The sequence below is a fragment of the Leptodactylus fuscus genome, chromosome 2 (assembly GCF_031893055.1).
Source record: "Leptodactylus fuscus isolate aLepFus1 chromosome 2, aLepFus1.hap2, whole genome shotgun sequence".
Taxonomy (NCBI): domain Eukaryota; kingdom Metazoa; phylum Chordata; class Amphibia; order Anura; family Leptodactylidae; genus Leptodactylus; species Leptodactylus fuscus.
This window is the reverse complement of record NC_134266.1, coordinates 216,306,277-216,327,255: the sequence shown is the minus strand read 5'-3', so window position 1 is coordinate 216,327,255 and position 20,979 is coordinate 216,306,277. Positions and strand designations below refer to the sequence as shown.

Here is a 20,979-nt window from a genome sequence, read left to right as displayed (position 1 = left end):
AGTAACCTAGAGAGATGGGATGCGCACAGGTGGTAGGGTTGGATACCTGATAAACAATAAACAGAATAATGGCAACCAACAATGTGACATTACTTATGTAAAAGAACGATACCCCGTGATTATATGCAAAACCAAAACATAGTAAACAGTAGAAACATAATGCCAATAGGTGGGTAGAGTCTCTTTCAGCAATAAGGCATTGTCCATGGAAAGGCTCAGGGTAGGCACTATGTGGCAAAATACAGTCCTCAGTAGTCCATAGGCTGTAGAGAAATATGTAATGCAAAACAAGAACATAACAAAATGCTTGGGATTACCCAGGTACGGAGGCTTAAACGGTTGCAAACTAATTAATAAGAACATAGGTATATGAAAGAGGCAAAGTATATATACATGAAAGGATATGGTTGCTCAGTCTCTATAGCGAGCTGGTAGAGTTCACCTGGGGGTTTGCTCTGATCGCCTCAGCACTTGGTCTTCTACTTGCGCAGGAACACTGGAAACTGGAACTCCATCTTGTGCCGGTTCAGGAGCAGCAATTGGAGTAGCAACACTGGAGTCTGGAATTCCATCTTGTGTTGGTTCCGGGGCAACCACTGGAACTGGAACATGAGTCGGGATAGGAACCGGAACAGGGACAAACTGGTAACAGCCTGGGATAAGAAATTGAGATCTGAAGATCGATTCATCTACAGAAGGCTGTCTTGGAGGAGTTGCCATCACAGGAACTGGTCGGTAGACAGTTGTAGCTTGTGGTGGTGCTGACATTTTTGCAAAAATTAGGATACTGTCTCTTTAAGTAACATAATAAGACTTCTGTCTCTTTGAAGAAATGCAAACTTCAGCAAATACAAAGTCACTTTATAAGATGCACTTATCTGTATCCCAGGAATGGCAGGTAACAGCAGACAATGGCAGTGGAGGTTCTGGCAGGAGCTGCAGGGAGGATGAAGATCACTTTGATCCTTGAAGAGATAAGGAGTCTTTGCAAAAAGGATTGGGGGCAGGGAAGCTGGAGTCCTGTTACAGTTTAGATGGATTTGGATTCAGTGCTTTAGTAAAGATGGCGACACCCAGTTTTGGCACCTGGGGGAAGTTTGGTGGGTGGAGTTTACTCCTGCTGAATTGCCCAAGTAGCTAGTCAATCCAAAATAGTGGAATATACAGTCACACAGCATGGCATACAACAACACAGTCTTTAGGCAGGCACAGAGGCAGAATGCTTTCACCCCCACTTTGTAGAGAGTACTGGTGATTTAGGATATGCTGGGAGCAGTAGTTCTACAGAGATAACATACAGTCTTTGAGGCAGGCACAGAGAGACAATGCTTTAACCCCCACTTTGCAGAGAGTACTGGTGATTTCGGTTAGTCTGGGAGCAGTAGTTCTCCAGAAGCAACATACAGTTTTTATTAGGCAGGCACAGAGGCACAATCCTGTTCGTGACGCCACAAAAAGGTAAAGGGTTGCAACACTCAGGAAGGCCAGGGCTGGTATCACGGGTAATATCCGATGTGGCCGGCTTTCAGGGGGGAGTCCCTGGGTCCCAAATGTGCACCAAATCTCCCTTTTTGATGTCCCCGATTACCCGCCCCCACGTGATATCTGACAATAACAACAGACAACCAGGCTTCGGGGGTAATCGTTGCTCTTTTTACTAGCAGGACGAGTTGATACAAATATACAGATGACGGAGTGATTCTTCACATACAATACAGCGATCTTTATAGACAATGTCCACTTAATCAGGTGATGGAGCTTTGAGCAAGAATACCTTGGACTTGGTTAACTCGTAGTAGCTTGCGAAGTTAAACTTGTATATACTTGTAGGGATGGCCTGTATCCAGGGGGTTAGACCTCAACAAAGCTGGGTACACGTATATAGAAGATGAGATACAAGTTATCGACGGCGGGCGACCCTCAATTTCCGTCGAACTAGCTATGGGCTCCTTTAAATATAGATTTGTCCCAAAGACTTACTTGCATAGCGAAATACGTGTGGAGTTCCCAGATGTATGGATACAGGACGGCCTACTCGTAGAGACGTGTAGCTTCAGAGGAAAACACTCCCTGAGGAACATCTTGGAGGCAGAGGAAAAGGCATCTCTGCTTGGAGATTCAGAAGAAAGTATTCTCTGAGAAGAAGCTTGGGTACAGAGGAAAAGACGTCTCTGTTACAATTTCCCAGAGACTTAGCTGCCATTTTTGCAGCTTCCCATGTGCTCAGCTCCACACCACAGACAAAAGACAAAAAGTTCCCAACCCCCTCTCTAGAGTGGGCGGTCACTCAGCTCCGCCTCCAGGCCAGCCAAGCTCCCTTGAGTGGTCCTGGAGGGCACCTAATTATAATGGACACTCCCTTTACAGTGCCAGCTCAAATTACAATGACAAAGTATAGGCAGGTGTAGTTCACAAAAACATCCACAAGATGGCGCATGCTCTGGTGAAATATAGAAGGAATGACGGGGGAGGAATCTTTTTACCTTATGTGCAAATGTCCATATCATCTCGGTCTGCAAGGACGATTAGAGGGAATTGGACTAGCAGTACCGGGACATTACAGTATGTTGTCAGAATAGTGATATTACAGGTTACAGGATTTTTTTCCTTAAGGCCGCAATGTTTCCACCATGGTCAAACCATGTAGTTTATGCCACATGGGGCCCCTGGGCTTAGGCTGAAAAAGACATCTATCCATCCAGTTCACTTCATTGTCCATCCAGTGGTGATCCAGAAGACAGCAAAAACTCCATGAGGCAGTAGCCAATTTTCCTTTTTTAGGCTAAGGCCTCACGTTGTGAAAACGCAGCTTTTTTTGTTGTGGTTTTTTGAGCCAAATCCAAGAAAGTCTACAAAAGGAATGGGAAATATATAGGAAGTTCTTATATGTTTACCTTCTGCTAAATCCACTCCTGGCTTTGGCTCAAAAAACTGCAGCAAAATCTGCAACAAAAAAAGCTGCGTTTCCACAACGTGAGGCCTTAGCCTAAAAAAGGAAAATTGGCTACTGCCTCATGGAGTTTTTGCTGTCTTCTGGATCACCACTGGATGGACAATGAAGTGAACTGGATGGATAGATGTCTTTTTCAGCCTAAGCCCAGGGGCCCCATGTGGCATAAACTACATGGTTTGACCATGGTGGAAACATTGCGGCATAAATCGTGGCGGTTTACCATCCCTCTACCAAATCCCACCCACACATTGTGAAAAAATATGCACAGCAGGTACGCTGAGATTTCCAAAACTGTTGCAGTTTTAGAATTGAAGTATGTCACTAATACTTACAGAAACGCAGTTTCCCTATAGGTATAATGAAAGCAGAAAGACTTTCTATGAAAAGTGCTGTGAGAAAAAACGCGTTTCATTGCTTCCACGATTTTTCCCGCAGAGTTTTTTTTTTTGCTCTGGCCTGTGTCATGGGGCCTTGGCCTCACAAACTGTCAACATAGTCAGAAATGACAGAGAAGTGTATTATCTTTCATATTTGATATGTATTTCTCAATCTGTCTACATCTGTCTATCTCTTTCTTTCTCTCTCTCTCTCTCTCTCTCTGTCTCTCTCTCTATCTATGGTATTGATTTATAGATTTGCACCTTAACTTAGGACATTTGTTATTGTCAAGGAAGTTCTGGATGTGAAACCAAGGACTGAGTTTAGGAAATTCCTTCTTTTCCTTGGGCTAGTTTGGGACTTCCTTGTGGTTTTGTATGTGTTTGCTTCCTTGTGTTGCTCTGCCATTAGATTGTGTGCACTGAACACTCCATTACCCATCTCCCTTGGGCCGCTGTTAAACTTGAATTTACTATCCACTTAACTATGTGTGCACATTTAATGACCTAATGATATTTTTAATGTATGAATTAAATTTGTGCATATAGAATCTGAAATGAATATTTATATCAAGCGACATTTGCTTGAGATCTATTTTCATTTTACAAACTGCAGCTTTCTGCTTAGGAGACAGGATTCCACCGCTCCCCATAAATCAATCAGAATTAAAAATTCATATTCTCTTTAATGCATCCAATACCACGAGTAAAGAATATCCCTCACATTGCCAGACCTGCAGGAGTTTGTACACAGAAATGTTTATGACACCTAAAAGCTTTCTTGACTGTAGAATCCCTGGATAATACACTCCATTTGCACCAGTTCCCAGCAAAGGTCAGGCCTGAGAATGATGTCATTGTGTCAGATTTAGGTTAGATTACACAGTGTTGGAGAGCAGAACTGCCATGATCATAGCTGAACAGATTGTTCACTGCAAGAGCAGCCACAGCTTGTAGTTCTGTCAAATAACCAATACAGCATCAAGTATACTACATCACTAAATATATACTGTATGTGGTTACAATATCAGTTGTGATTTTACACTAGAGGGTCATACTTTCATTAGGGACACATCATTGATCTGATACCTATACAAACAGAGCCAAAATGCAGTTCAGAAACATCAATTTTTAGTACATTGTATATTCTAAAGTATCCTCCAATGTCCGTACCCAGAACAGATTATAACGCAATTTGGCAAGGCACCAAACCCATAGGATGGCCTTGTATCCAGCTATATCTTTGATCACCATTCTTTATGTGTAACGTCTCTGCCTGTTTGGGTCTCTGTGCCACCCTATGCATGCACGCTTCGGCGCAGGAGGCTTGTGTAGTTTGATTCCTTGCTTAGAGTTTTTAATTGCACTATGTGATCTCTGTAATTGTATTTCCACCACACCCATCTCCTGCACCTTGTTTCTCTCTGTTTATCAAATGGTTAATTCTAGCCTTGGCCTGTGTGATTGACAGCCTGTCTTCCAACCAAGCCTAGGGCGGGTCTTTGGCTTCCTATATACAGGCCATCAGCCCACATAGACTTGCTGGCTATTAATTCTGTCCCTAGACTTTATCCCTGCTAAGCTCCTCTTCTGCTACTATTGTATTACTGAACTCTGACCTTTGGCTTTCTCTATTGACTATTCTCTTGGATTTCATTCTGTACTGCGTTGCTCGACTGTTACTGGACCCATGGCTAGCTGACCTCCCTTTTGTGTTATTTGTCTTGTCTTTGTTCTGTATTGTCTCCTATACAGGAAGGGCTTTGTCGACCAGTTGTCCTCTGCTGCCTTAGGCAGTGAGGCAAGCACGTAGGGGCAGCGGTGGGTTCAGCTTAGGGCTCACAGTCTTGTTGTGCCCCTTCCTCCAGGGTTTTCCAGCAGCTACTGGGGAATTGCTCCTCTAGCTATTCTCTTACAGATTGTGTGGAAAAATGGATATTGAACCTTTTAATCCTGATAAGACCACATATATATGTAAGAAATGTACATACAGTATAATGACGGTAAGTGTGAGAAATTTTGCACCTTCTGCCCCATCAGCCACTATAAGCTATGGTGATTTCACTCATGGATACTTCTGTGGTTTTGGAGCTAAAAATAAGGCAGATGTTGTCCATCCAACAGGAACATAACTGGAGGTATGTAAAACTGGGAAATGTAACTGTAAACGCTGTTTTCAGAAGTTTTTAAAATATTATTTTTATTATATTTATAAGATTTATGGTTTTAGCATTGCTGTCCTGCTCATTTTGATGAAAACATATTACATCTGGCATTCTCATTTGCAGTAGCAGCAAAGTGAATGAGATTCTGGCTAATCCCATCTACACATTGCAGAAAAAAAAGGCGCTGTGGAAAAGTGGAATTTTCAAAAAAATACACGTACACGCATGAGTTTTCCCTATAGATTTAAAAGGAAAAAAAACTGCAAAGAAAAACACACCGGAAAAATGAAAAGTGGTGCTAAAAAAAATGGAAGGCATTTTTTTGCTGTGTTCCACAACATTGGGGCCTTAGCCTAAGAGTATTTATTAATATGGCACAGGTCGTCCTTGAGCTCTGGTTCACCACGCTTCCTGTCATCCAAACCAAATGCAAACATGGTTTCAGGTACCAGACAGTGGAAAATCCATACTCGCAGTAAGCAGTTTTTGTAAAACAAAAAGGTTATTGGGGTTAAAATAGTAAATGTCTACCTTTAGCTATGTGTCATCTACAGAAGCAAATGATTCTTTGAGCTTCTACATGTATTGGATAAAAGAATCCCCACAAGAGATTGAACAAGAGGGAATATTTGGGAAATTAAGGAATTGGTTTTGCAAATACATCAAAATGTTTGTAAGGGGGCATTCACACGGAGTAACGCCAGGCGTGTATCACAGCCGTACATGCCGGCGTTACGGCAGACTACCAAACACTTCCCATTCACTTCAATGGGAGCGCTCGTAACAGCGGCGTTTACGAGCGCTCCCATTGAAGTGAATGGGAAGTGTTCGGCAGTCTGCCGTAACGCCGGCGTGTACGGCTGTGATACACGCCCGGCGTTACTCCATGTGAATGCCCCCTAAGAATCAAGTAAAGATGAGACACTAGGCCCATGGATGGAGAACAAACCAGCTTCTGTAAGGAATTCAATGCGAATTGTGGCAGTAATGCAAAATGTAGAAATATAGCCAAACATTCCTCTATCTCATCACTAACTTACATGACATTTTTTTTAAATTCTATTTACCCACTCGCCAAGCTCATGGACCCAATGCTTACCCTTACATACAGAGATATCAAATACATCATGAAACAATGCTAAGAGACTACTGAGAGACGACTACTCCAAATAAGAACAGGTTTCTTTAGATCAACAACCATAATCAGATATGTAAAGCTATACAAACCAAACTGCACAGGGCAATAGACAAGGCTCCAAAAACATAAATAAGTATTGGTTACCAAGTATTGGGCTATCCCTTAAAAGTCACCGTCTTACAAACTTTGCCTAAATAAATAGTACATTGAATGTAAGAAACTTTGTAATGTCTGATTCCAAACTAATGGCAAAAAAAATAAAAACAATCCTTTATTGATATTCTTTAGAATTCACAAACCAGTGTGCTAAAAAGTGTGCTAACTCTTATAATGATTGCGACTCAAAGTGAAACTAACAATTTTAGAAAGGTTCACTTATAGCTATATTCACAGTGAATCTCTACGAGTAGTCTGAGAATAGGTGAAGGACTAAACTTTAAATTGAGAGCATTCCCAGGATGTGCCCATGAGATCTGCATGCAAGTAGAGAAAAAGTACCTTGATTGCTCCTATACAAACATTTTTTTTTTTTTTTTTTTAATGTAGATTGTGAGCCCCACATAGGGCTCACAATGTACATATTTCCCTATCAGTATGTCTTTTGGAGTATGGGATGGAAATCCACGCAAACACGGGAAGAACATACAAACTCCTTGCAGATGGGTTTTGCCCTTGGCAAGATTCGAACCGAGGACTCCAGCGCTGCAAGGCTGCAGTGCTAACCACTGAGCCACCGTGTGGCCCTCCTATACAAACATTTAAAGGAGCACTATGCAAGCATCATGTTGATGTAAATTAGAGAATGCATATAAACCATAGGTTTTTTGTTTGTAAATCCAAATGGTAAAAACAAAATAATGTGTGCTGCAGGGGTTGCCAATCAGCCAAAAATGAATACAAATACAAAAGTAATGTCCCTGTATTTGTAAGAAACCGCTGCGGACAACGAGACACCTATGGATAGGCCAATGCTACTCTATCCACCATGTCCCAAGCCCATACAAGCCTGTGCCCTATAATGAATCAGGGTACGGCCGAAAAAAGGTGCGATGAAGGTGTATACTAACAGCGTGGGTAGTAAAACAATATAGAACCCATTCGCTATCCAAAAATATCCAGCGATCCTAATTAAATACAATGTGTCTCTGTCTCTATGCGTTTCTTCCCACTAAAGGGAGTCATCAGGAGACCAATAATGTAGATTGTATAGCGGTAAATATTTGAGCTTAAGCGATACAATGGATGACTAGACTGCATCCCAATTAGTTGTGCAGCAATAACGAATCAAATCAAAGCTGTCCTGTGATGCAAATAACTAACTAGCCTACAGAAGGAGTTGCACGATGAGGTAGTAAAAACTACTGTTCCCCATGCCTTGATGGTAGACGTTGGGTACTTAAAAATTCAGCCCTTTCAAACATTGTAATATGTCTTATCAGAGAAAAATGCTTTTTTTTGTCTTTTACCTGACTGTTACCCTGCTTCCCCTCCCTCTACTAAACTCGCATTCAGTTTTTAATATATCAAGACAAACTACAGGTCACATGAGGGGAGGAGAGAGGAGTGAGCAGAGGCTCAGTCTGATGCTGTAGCTAAATAAGAGTTTTCTATCACAACCAAAGTACTTCATTCACATCAACATAGGGCTGTTTCTGAGAGACAGTTATTCAGCAGATTCTCCTCTTTTCACTGTGTGCAGTGTATGGCAGATCTCCACACACAAGCTCAGGGACAATGCAAACTACAGCTAAATCCTGCAGAGTAAGGGCCCCTTCACACGGCGTATACGCTCACTGCTTTGGAGCGTGTAAACGTTCCGTAGCAGCGGCGTCTAAAGCAGTTCCCATTGTTTTCTATGGGAGCCGGCAGACGCACGCTCGCCATAGAAATGAATGGAAAAAGCAGCCCATTCATTTCTATGGCGAGCGCGCGTCTGCCGGCTCCCATAGAAAACAATGCGATCTGCTTTTAGACGCCGCTGCTACGGAACGTTTACACGCTCCAAAGCAGTGAGCTTATACGCCGTGTGAAGGGGCCCTAAGAGAGTGCTAAAAGTAGCACAAGTCAAGTCATTTAATGGCCAGAAATATTGTTACTTGTCAAATATGGCTGCTGATTCTGAACAGTCAAGTGAAAAAAACAGGTACACTGTAAATCTTAAACATATAGAAAGTCGGAGATCCGATTTAAGACAAGGTGGGCAGGTAGAAGACTCCTAAATAATGTAGACCTTTAGGCAGTGGCATGGATTACCATGAGAAGAATTAGATGCACGTTTAGATGCAGCAGACTTAAATATATTTTCTATATCCTTTTTTGAATGCACATTAAAATGTATAGAACTATACTACAAAATGGTCGTTTCTCTCCAAAAACCCCATACTAGCTGCATATCAGCTTGCCTATGGCTATGAACACGACAACAAATGTTGTAGCCCTTTGACATTCTAGAATATACATAAAACTCTGAACAATATTTCCTCTGGAATAAGGACACACTGTACTCCATTACTCCACCATAGACTAATATACTTACCGTTCAATGTAGGTCTTGTAGGAGTTGGGGCTCTTGGGGTGGATATTCCAATTATTCTAGTTTCAGACTCATTTAACTGCACTAGATCAGGCTATACCGATAGTACCATGGTAAAGAATACTCCTGATATAATATTGACTGTGTATGTTTGTAGTGACACAGCTAGTGGTCCATTACCTTCACAGTGTATATGAACGTCGTCTATGCAACATATTGCTTTACCATTAACCTGTCTGGTTCCAGTAAAGTTATACTAATGATTGTCCAGGTCTGATTGATTGATAGCCTCGTCTTGATGCACTTTTACTCCATGTTAGGAAATCACTATATATACTGCCATGCTATTATTACTCTACTTGTGCTTCATTTCTTGGAAAACCTTTTGATGCTCAGGGGCACATTACTGGTGGAGGTGGACAGAAATACCATTGGACAACAGACAAATAACAATCAATACACCATTAGAAATGTATTAAGTTACTTTGGATGTACAACCTAAGTAAAAAGATAAAACTATCAAAGGAAGAATATTGACAGAATAATGTTAATATACAGGAAATAACTTCAGCTAAATAATAATTTATTGCTCACAGTAGATCACATTCCCAGATCCCCTTCTCGCTAAAATTATCTGCTATATAATCTAGATAATATAACATTCTCTTAATACACCATCAGCACTCGATTGCCATTATAGCTTCCTTTTTATTACAAAAAGCTTCCTATATAAATGTTTAAAATCCTGCATTAAAGAGTGAAACAATCATTTCTCTTCCTCTTAAAGGGATCCTGTTACATATACAGTATATGGATTGGTTTAATAATCCTAAACTAACCCTTTCGACTTCAATTGTAACCAATTTAGAAGCTTTTTGGACTATTTTGTTTGGTTTTATGGCAATTATGTCATTTTTATATATAGTATAATACAAGGCACCATATAGACTATTGGACAAAAAGTACCCAAATTTTGGTTGTAGTATAAAGTCATTAAAGTCAAAAAGCAGACTGGAAATGTACCAAGCAGTTCTGTATATTGGGAGCAAATGTTCAAACTATATTAAGATACATAATCCCTTAATATAGTGATATACCAATAAATTATTTATATCCTTCAAGGCTTCAGGAAACTCCCTGAACTTGTATCAATAGAATCCAGCTTTCCCTTCTCAGTAGCTCCTGTTCTGCTAAGGAGCAGCATATACAGACTGTTGTATAATAGCAGGTGTCTGCTAACAGGTTTGAGGGGTATATACAGGCAGTAGGTCATCCATAGCAGCCGTACACTGTATCAGATCCTTCTGGATTGGAAATGAAGTCTTTCCAATAAGATTATAAGGAATCTATATTTGTGTTTCCCCAGTATCATTTCCTACATAGTACAAGAACAAATACTTTAGAATATAATAATCATATAATAATCTGTACAGATGTAGCAAACTTTAACGTGACAGGTCCACAAGTAGTTAACATAACATTTGTAAGAGAATGATTAAATAAGAATATGATACAATGGATAAGGGCATCAGAAACCTTATTGCTGATGTGTCAGTAAACAGGTTTGAAAGACAAGGAAAGTACAAGTTACATAAACGTACATGTGCCCATATCTCCACTCCTTTGGTGGCACCTGATACATCCCATAATTATAGCCAACATTGTAGATCCATGTCCCAAATACTTGCATCAACCATATGATAGGACGTATGAATACATAACTATACTATTGCATATGTACTTTAACTTGTCCTATTATCTATTGCCTTCTATAGAAACTAAGCTAAACCATGAGTTCAATCCTTCCTACAATTCTAATGGTTTAGCAAGCACTGTTCATGTAAGCGGTTGGTAAATTGGGCTAAACAACCCCCACAACCCCCTACAGCAAAGCCTTACCTCGTTTAACAGGAACACACTGGAATTGGAAAGCGACATGCAAGTAGGATGCTTCCTTGCAGGAGCAGATGAGGAGCACTTGGCTGTCACTGCTCTCAGATCATAGCACACACAGCGTCTGCAAGCTCAGCCCACAGCATTTTGGTCTTACAGGACTTTACAGGAGACCTGCCCACATGATTTCAGCATCATCATCACCATCCTGCTTCAGTCTATGATGTGTAATGGGTGGCACACTAAAATCCTTCCCTGCCAATGTCTCAGCCCTGCACAGATATTCCACTTTTTCAGTTATTTCAAAGTATATTCTAAAAGGCCTGTTACGGCGGGGATCTGGGGGCAATGTGGCGGAAAGTGATATGCTAGCTTTCTGTAGAGATGTGTAACTTGTAGAAGCAGATGAGGTAAAGTAGAGGTTTCCTTAGAATAGATGCAGCGTGGGAGTGAAAGCAGTTGCTGAAGCAGGAGGAGAATATTAAATGAAAATACAGGGAAATATCAGAAGTCAAAAACTTTACATGTTCGGATTCTGACCTTCATGGAAGGAATATAACCTATTAGTGAAAATGGATGTCATAGATGGAGAAAAGTTAACTGACACTGATAACTTGTTGCACTGTAATGTAACAGGATACAATAAAAGCCTCTGAAAAGTCTTTGAAACAGTCACGTTAGTCTACTTTCACATCTGCATTGGAGTCTCCGTTGGATTCGAAGTGTCTGACGAAAATCAGCGCAGAAAAAACTTCTGCATGGAGGACTTTTCTTCCACTGGTTTCAATTTTAAAATTGCAGGCACCTGACGGACCCCATTATAGTCAATAGGGGTCTGTGTGTAACTACCAGGGGTGAACCATGGCTTTCTGCCGCCTGAAGCAGACGTCAGAAAGCTCCCCCCAGGAGGGGGCAGAGCCGAGCGGAAGGGGGCAGGGCGGGGCCGAGCGGAAGGGGCGGGGCCGAGTAGAGGGGGCGGGGCCAAGTGGAGCGGAGCTAGAGCAGGCAGGGAGATGACCTGCTCTCTGCTTGAGCGTGAGGGGCGGCCGCTGGCCGCCAATCCACCGCTCGGTGCTAAGCCAGTCCAGGACAGCTTGTCCTGGACTGGCTTAGGTCAGCAAAAATGCCGCCCTCCCAATGGCCCTGGCATAGCGCCGCCTGTAGCGGTCGCTTCAAGTCGCCTCATGGGAGGTGCGGCACTGGTAACTACTATTCTAGTGATCCACCTTTCTGTTCTACTCTGCTGATGGACCAAAACAACTGAGAGCCAGCACTAGTGTGAACCTAGTATTAAACACTACGGTATATTAGTTTCACCTATCACCCCCGACTAGCATCTTAGTAACTATAACATTTTCCCCCTTTGTGTCTTTTCCCTGCACTGTACAATGTTCATGTGCCTGGTCTAGAGTCAAACTCTCCCGCACCAATCCTGTCCCGCTCTTATTCTTCCCTACTCTAGCCTTCTTTGAGACTAGAACACAGAACAGGGTCAGGGGGGTGGCGTTAGCACTACGGCAGCCTGGGCAGCACATAAAGGGGAAGATGGAAGAAGTAGTAGGCTGGAGATTGTTCCAAGGGGGGTTTTCAAAAGGAAACATGGGAAATGTGGTATTTTAGTATGGAACTGCCATGGGCAGAAGTGGTCAATATCATCAAACGCAGCAGGAGAGACCAGGAGGACCAGTTGATCTATGGATTGTCATTTTATGTGGGTGGGTACATATATTGGGGTCAAATACAGTTAAACTTGTTTGAGCCAACCACCCAAATTTGCACAGAAAAACGGTCTTTTATAGGGTCGGTGCTCTCAAAAAGTAAAATATAGAGAATGCAGGTGAAAGTGTCTATTGAACATAAACATCGCCCCATACTCTCAAATATTGACGAGAGACAAAAATCATTTATTTTATGCAGCAGCATATTACGCAGAACCAGGTATCACATCAGTATATAACACAGAACCAGACCTAGACTTGGACTAATAAAACAGTTTTGGTGCTGTACACATGTCACTACAACCCACACACATAACCATTGGGGGCCCAACTTTGTCATACTCTCCTGGTGACCTGTACATTTCCTTCTCACTGTTTCCCCATCATTCTTGGTCCTTAACATGACATCTTTGTAAGTTTTGGTCTCCAGCATGGCCTTCCTTTCATTCCTAGTTGCCAGTGTGGCTTCCACTCTCACTCCTAGTCCCCAGAATGGTATCTCTTTAAATTGTGGTCCAGAGCATAGTTCTCCCTCTGGATCTCAGCATCCTAGCGCTGCTCTTATTCCTGGTTCTTACTAAGGCTCCCCTCTCAATCCTAGACCCCATCATCTTATCTCTTTAAATCATTGTCCTTACCCAAAGAATGCCCATTTTGGTGTGCAATATACATAAAACCTGGCCCTTTTATGGCCCAGTTACTATGACTGTGCTGGCATGTATGCTCAGCAGCTCTATTTTCCATAGTTCAGTAATCGCACATTGACTATGACATGGGCTTTCTGTTCCAGCATAATGCTGGTCTTTTTGTCCACTAGTGTCCCTTACAAATCTCTTGTTCACTGAAGTCCATTGATGTGGTGCAACCCAGAGCTGCGTCCATATTGGTGTTAGAAAGTATATAAGTCCAATGTGTGGTCTTTTCAAAGGGGTTTCCACTAAAAAATTTGCTCAAAATAGTGGTCTTTGTTTGGGTAAGGGGGTGGTCTGCTTATAGAGAGGCAGCTTCCATAATGGGAGAAAAAACAGTTGCTGAAACAAAATATAGTTTTTTTAATTGGTTCTCATTGGATTGGTCGTCTGGAGAGGTAAAAAAAAATAAATAGATATATTGTGCCCGGAACGTTCCCTTTACCACTCAGTGCCACAGTGTTGTTAATGTGTTAAATGCAGCTAACCTTTTTTACATTTGTACATTACATTGTTGACATAACCATATACCACTTACCCATTCATTTCAATGAAAGCCTTATAAATCTATGGATGTGTCCTCCCTTGCCTCTCCTCTTGGCTGGACATCTTCATATATGTGTGTCATGACATACCTTTTATAGAATGTATTGCTTTCCAATTTTATCTTAGTAACTTTCTTTGGAGATTAAATTATACAATGTTCTGCATCATTCTGATCTGCTCTGAGTGAAGGGCGGTCACCTTTTACCACCAGAGTCTATTAGACTTGGCAGATGAAAGGTCACCTTTTATCACAACATCATTTTAACATTCTCTGTTTCTTAAAATATCTTTATAGAAGTCAGAACTCCATTTTTTTTTATATTGTGCTTCAAATTTCTTGCCTCACCTTATACTGGAAAGTTATGGACGTCTTTAGATTATTTTGATTTCATGTATTTTTGGCTAAAATTATTTTTATCAAAAAGTTTTGAACTTTTGTCTTCTACGACAGCTGTAGAATACCATTTCCTGGTAAAAGGTTCAGTCCTCAGCCCTTCTCGCTCTTGTCTCCTGAACTATTTTTCAATGACTGGAGACTCAGCTGCTAGACAGACATCCATTTTTGGTCACCCTGGCTTCAAGTAAAACTATATCTGCCGTACAAGATAAGTCAAAACTCAGCCACATTGATGTCAGAATTTGGCGATCCAAAGTAAATGTGTTAGAATCTAAAAATCTGCAATACGAAAGAAAAAAAAAACAGATTAAATAAAAATACGAAGTTAATACTAAGTGATGCATTACCTGCCACATTGAAAATACAATCCAGCCTGCAGGTCCACTATTATAGGGCAGGAGGGGCTGAGCTGATGTATAGTTTTACGGGGAAAAATTCACTATCACTTGTCATTTATTGATCTAAATCTCTTCATTCTGGGCTTAGAGTCCTTTGGTCAGTCAGTGACACCTATCTCTGTATGCACACTCATATAAGAAAGACTGTCAATAGGAGTGCCATAATGTATTGGTTTGGATCAGTGGATTACAAGATATACTGAATCATTTCCCACAAAACTATATATCAATCTACTCAACTCCTCCTTTTCTATAACATGCTGCCTGCAGACTGAACAGTATGTTCAACATGATAGGTTCCCTATAATGAACATCCTTATATTGCTCATGTTACCCTTGTGAAAAGTAGTCCCTTTCTTAAAATTAAATAATATTTAAATAATATTAATTATTAATAACATTAATCTGCTAGGATGTAGACTGGCAAGCTAAGCAGATCTAGTTATTCCCCCGCACCAGGCTGCGGCAGACAGTAACTGGGCAATATACATAATAGTACATAAGGACAAAACTCACACAGAACCCCAAAGAAGTATGAGCAAAAAGTTATCATTATATCATTATATGTTTCAACATTAGTTAAACATAATGAAATTCTGGGATTGCAAAATAGAGATTCCATGACCAAACCACAGCGTCTACACCACGTGAGGCTCCGGCCTAATGGGCTTTTACAAGTTGTCTGGAGAGCAGAGGTCTATAGACTAAGCTGTCAGAAAGTTCTTGTGATGGATTGAACTAAGAACGGGACAGAGTAGCCTGCAAGATATGAGAGTACATGGAGGCTGCAGAACAAAAAGGGTTAAACATTTTTAGTTCAAAATACATTGCCAAAAAATATTCACAACGGTGTCCATATATTTTAAGAATTGGTTTCACATCCTTTAAGGGAAGATAATTTGTGCAATTTTATTATCAGTCTTTCACATTGCTGTGGAGGGATTTAGCCCCTTATTCGACTATATTGTTATGTATATACATTATTACTTTCTTCTTGTTTCGTGTCCTTTTTCAGTATCTCTATTGGGTTCAAGTCAGGACATTGTTTAGGCCAAACTTAAATTTTAATTAGATTTTGCTTTTTTTCCTTGTAATTCACACGTAGTTCTGTTCTTTTTTGTTTCGTGTATAGTTGAACAATAACATCAGTTTATGGACATGTGACTGGACTCCTCATTTTCTGGTATAATGTAAAATTCATTATTCATTATAATGGCAAATTTCCTAGGCCCTTATGCAGTTCTATCACATGATCATTATCATTTTTGACAATATGATTTGAGGGTGCATTCACATGGAAAATGGTGCTGAATTTGGTGTCAGAATTTCAGCGCTGAAAAAAAAGCCTCCCATTGACTTCAATGGGTTCCTTTTTCTGCTAGAGGAACCCATTGAAGTCAATGGGAGGCTTTTTTTTCAGTGCTGAAATTCCACACCAAATTCCTCACCATTTTCCTCCGTGTGAATGCACCCTTACAGTAGAAATTGAAATGCTCTGTAGTGAGACTTCACCCAAAGACCACCTCTTTAAGAAGATCTAGAGAATATGTTCCTTGGCAGATTTCCATCATAAAGCAGGTATTTTTGCTAGCTTCTTTGAGAGGACCGTCCCTCTAGTGGAACATTTCTCAATGCATTACAGGTGTCACCTCAGAGATGTTTCACTGCATTCTCCTTTTTTTTTTTAGATAACTTTGGATACGTGAATAGTACAGGCAACTGCAAGAAACTTTGTAATATATCTTATTGAAGAACTATGTTCCCATTTTGTCAGGCTGAATTAGATTTTATATACAAGTCTATGAAGAGGGGAGGGGGAGAAGGAGACTGCTGGAAAAAAAAAAGACACAAATTATTGCTGCTGCTATTCTGTGAATGAGGGGTAACTTTTTTTTATACTGTTGTATGTTTCAGATAAGATACTACACTGCACAGAATGAGGCAATAGATCAATTCTCCCTCGCCCCTCTCCATAGAGTTCTGTGTGTAAGAATGGATACAAGGTCAGATGTCTATGTAAACAAACAGGCTGATTGAAGATTAGGAGAACTGGTAAACATACTTCTTTTATAAAGATATATTGCAAAGTTTCCTATATTCACCTATACTATTCATTTGTGAAAAGTTGTTTATTAGTGGAGGAACACTTTATATATGCCTGGAATAAACTCATGTCCAAACTAGGATAAAAATAAACCATATTTAATTGACAATTAGATTCAACTGATTAAATCCAGACAGACTGAGGCCACACACTCAGTATGCAGTCAGGATTATACAGTACATAAGTATTTGTAGGCCAAAACCTAAAGCTGTTCCAGGACATGAAGCAGGTATTTTATATTTTATGTATGTAGAGGTTCCCCTTCCACTCTTCGTTATGGTTTACATATACTGATGCAAAATGTTGACCATATATGAAGGTGGACTTAGGGTGGGGACCTTACTATTTATGTAACATCTGAGCAGTTAAATTTCTGGGGTTGGAACAAGTTGTAAGTGCTGGAAGCTGCCAGTGGGTGTCTGCTATATAAGAAAGACAGCACCCACCTGAGCTCCTGTGCCTGATCATACAGTATACTGACCCCATATTATAATGTACATGTAATGAAAGGAATTCACTGATTTTTGATTTTTTTCACCCACATTTGCATGGTTTGCCCCTACTATCTATCATCTACTTTTCTTTCAGTAAAATAATATTTTCTAACATTGCCTCTGATCTTCTCATAACTAATTTTCATGTGTGCCCCTTGTTCGTTTAGTTTCTTATTAAAACATTTCACCCTCCTGAACCTTATTTAAACCTTTAATTTAATTTGCTTTCGATCATGATCCTTTTTTGTCTTGTTTCTTCCAAGCTATAGAGATTAAGCCTTAAGTACTATCATGGTTTCTAGCATAATGATATGTGTATCATAGTGGTGTATGATAAACACCATGATAGTACTTAAGGGTTAAACTAAAGTGGTTGTTCAGGATTTTTTTATCGTTTATCCATTTTAGAAGCCATAAATATATGATCGATGGAACAGCTAGCCCTTGCACGGATCAGATGCTTAGGGTTGCTTCTAAAGTCGGTACTATAAAATGCAAAGAGCCGGAAGCAGATAGCTCCATGCCCATAGTAGTAACCAGGCACCATTACTGCAGGTCAATTCCCATTGACAAGGGTGCATGACTGCATAGTAGAAGAGTCAGAAGCTATCAACCCCCCATCAATAGTATAATGATGACTTATCCTAAGAATAGCTCATAAGAAAATATCCTGGACAACGGCTTTAAGGTCAGGGCCCCATGGGTCAGAAACACCGCAATTTGTCCATGGCGGAAAGGCAGCGGGAAAAATTACGTTGTTTTACAGTAACTGCAAAGTGGATGGGATTCATGTGATTTCCATGCCCACTTTGCATTTAAAACCGTAGCAAGGACACACGGCACGGTTTTGGAAATCACAGCATGTCAATTATACCTATAGAAACACCGGCGGCTTTCCCGTAGATATAATGGTAACAAAGTCCACGGAGGAAAACTCTGCGAACTTTCTGTTTAAAGCACTGCAGGAAGAACTGTGATGTGTTCCCACCACGGTTTTTCCTGCAGCACTTTAGTCCCATGGGGCCTTACCCTAAGTCTTTTCTTCTAAGTTTTATGATTAAAGATGGCCATACAACTGAGATATTTATCAGCCTAACCCATTTAATTTGGCTTGGCTCAGCCTTCCGACTATAAGATAAGAGATAAGAATGGGGCAGTTAAATTTCATCTAAGTGATCCTTTTCATCTTGGAGAGATAAATTACTGTCAGAGGTGTCTGACAATGACTTTGTTCCCATCTCCATATTCAAAAAATGAACACCACTCTCCCGAAACGGGTTATCCTAAGGATAGGTCATCAGTTATTTAGCCTGGAAAGCACCTTTAAGACCTCCCACCATTACTTTTAGCTTGCTTTTGGAGTTATTCAACTTCATCATTGTTTTTTTTATTGAAAGTGAGGTCTCTAGAACTGAACCCTGTACTCCAAGTGTGGACTCTAGAAAGTGTAGACAGTGGACTCAAAATATCCCTCTGACTAATGGCTAACCCTTCAGTTATGTGGCCAAGTATTCAACTTGCTTCTCTTGCTGCATGGCCACAATGATGACTCATTTTGAAGAAACTCAAGTAAGTAACTAAGTAGCTATTTCATTTTTTCACAAACTGTAGGTAACTTTGGAATATCAAGTTAAATTTGCACATTTTTCTTTTTTTTACAAATTTTTATCAGATTTTTAAGTAATTTTTATTAAAATCAAGTCATCATAAGAGACACATTTGAGCAGGGAAACACCTTTCACTGTATTCATTGTGTGCACAGCATTTTACATTCATTCATTATTCATTGACACCTTGGTTTTCAATCTACCTATTGGTTTAATATGTAAACTTTATGTCCCCGACTATCAAAAATAACTTTTGTGGTCATTGAGATAGAAGCCGCAGCATCAACAACTGAATGATATAGCGATTTCCTATTTCTTTTCCAAATGATTTATCTTTTTGGCGGCAGAAATGACAGGAAGGAAATTTATGTTGATACATAATGTGAAGTGACAAAGTCAAGGTCAGCCCAAGGACTTCCTTAACAGTCAGTAATCCTTTGCATCATTTTTCTTTCTGAGTTGTGTTATCAGAAATAGATATTTGCAATCCCACACTATAATCAGTCATAAAGAACATCAGTCTCTATCTCTGAGTCAGAACTCGTACTGGTTCCCACAGACTTGTAACTGAAATTCGTGACTAACAAGGCAAACAGTGGCCCCCTGCCATTGAACATTTAGTAAGCTATGTATTGATTCAATGTTGGATGTACAGTATTTTCTTTTAATTTTTATTAAATGAATTATGAATTAATTTTACAGAAGAATTTTAACATGAATTAACATTAAACTAGATTTTTTCACATATTTTTTGCACTTTCTAATTGTACATCTATCATTTTATTTTCTGTACATAAAGCTGCCATCTTGTCTTCACTGCATTTAACTTTTAGATATATGCATTACAGCAGGGGTGCTCAATACGTCGATCGCGATCTACCGATCGATCGCAGTGGACTTATGGGTCGATCGCGGGATGCAGCCAGGGATCCCCGATGTCTGCTTGTTCACATTGCAGGCTGAGAGTCGACTCTCAGCCTGCGCTGTGAACAAGCACTACGGACACTTGCAGGCCGCTCTTAGGGATGGAGGGGGCCGGGGTGCTGCTTGTTCACAGTGCAGGCTGAGAGTCATCTATGGACACTGGCAGGCGGGGCTGCCCCAGCCAACCAGTGTCCAGAGATAACTCTCAGCGTGCGCTGTGAACAAGCAGACAGCGGGGATCCCTGGGCGGCCACAGAACGCCGCTGTCTCCTGCTCTTATGCTCCGCCCGGCCCCGCCCACATACACACCCCACCCCGCGCACAGGCCCGCCCCGGCCCCACCCACAAGAAGTGGGTAGTAGATCTTTCAAATTGTCATGTTATAAAGTAGCTCACATGCTGACAAAGTGTGAGTAAGCACCCCTGCATTACAGCAGCCACATGGACCATAAATACAGTAATCTGAAGATATTCACTGAAGTCTATGGAAGAGGTTTTTGACATTCTGTGTGTCCTGTGCAGTGAAGGCACCGTCACCTATTATGGATGGTGGCCCCTATGCCTGAGCTGCTGTTTCTTTGGGTTGGGAGAAGGCGACTCCAATTCTTGAGTTAGAACCAATCAGGAAATGATCCCCTATTGTAGCATGAAGGATTAACGTAAAACCTTGGCACAACCCTTTAAAGGAAGTCTGTCATCAGGAAACTTAATATCCCCGGCAATGCATAGATGCGCCATTTCCTTGAAAAAGCAACTTGAAATATGCAAATAAGGAAACTCCAGTTCAGTATTCAGGTTTGAAATACAGAAGCTGTGGAGTGCTCTGGCACTTGAGGCTAAATTGTAGCTTTTCAAGGAAATAGCTATTATTTTGACTAGAGATATCGAATTTCCTGATAATAGATTCCATTTAAAGACAGGTCATTTTTTTGATGACACATTCCCTTTAATGGCAAGTAAAGGTGCATGTTTGAGCACTATAGGTTTTCTTCCACCTGCGGTAAAGATTCATTAGTTGCACTGGGTAGTGTAGTTTGATATGG

The 20,979-nt window shown here is 40.7% G+C and overlaps 1 protein-coding gene across 1 annotated transcript in view; it reads right to left on the bottom strand.

Moving 5' to 3' along the window:
* CACNB3 (calcium voltage-gated channel auxiliary subunit beta 3) overlaps positions 1 to 11,171 on the bottom strand; it is a 143,142-nt gene extending 131,971 nt beyond the window's left edge. The window contains exon 1 of the mRNA XM_075265530.1: positions 11,066 to 11,171. Coding sequence (XP_075121631.1) covers positions 11,066 to 11,104 — 39 coding nt within the window. The 5' untranslated portion in view covers positions 11,105 to 11,171. The remainder of the gene's footprint in view (positions 1 to 11,065) is intronic.
* Between the last annotated feature and the right edge of the window lie 9,808 nt (positions 11,172 to 20,979).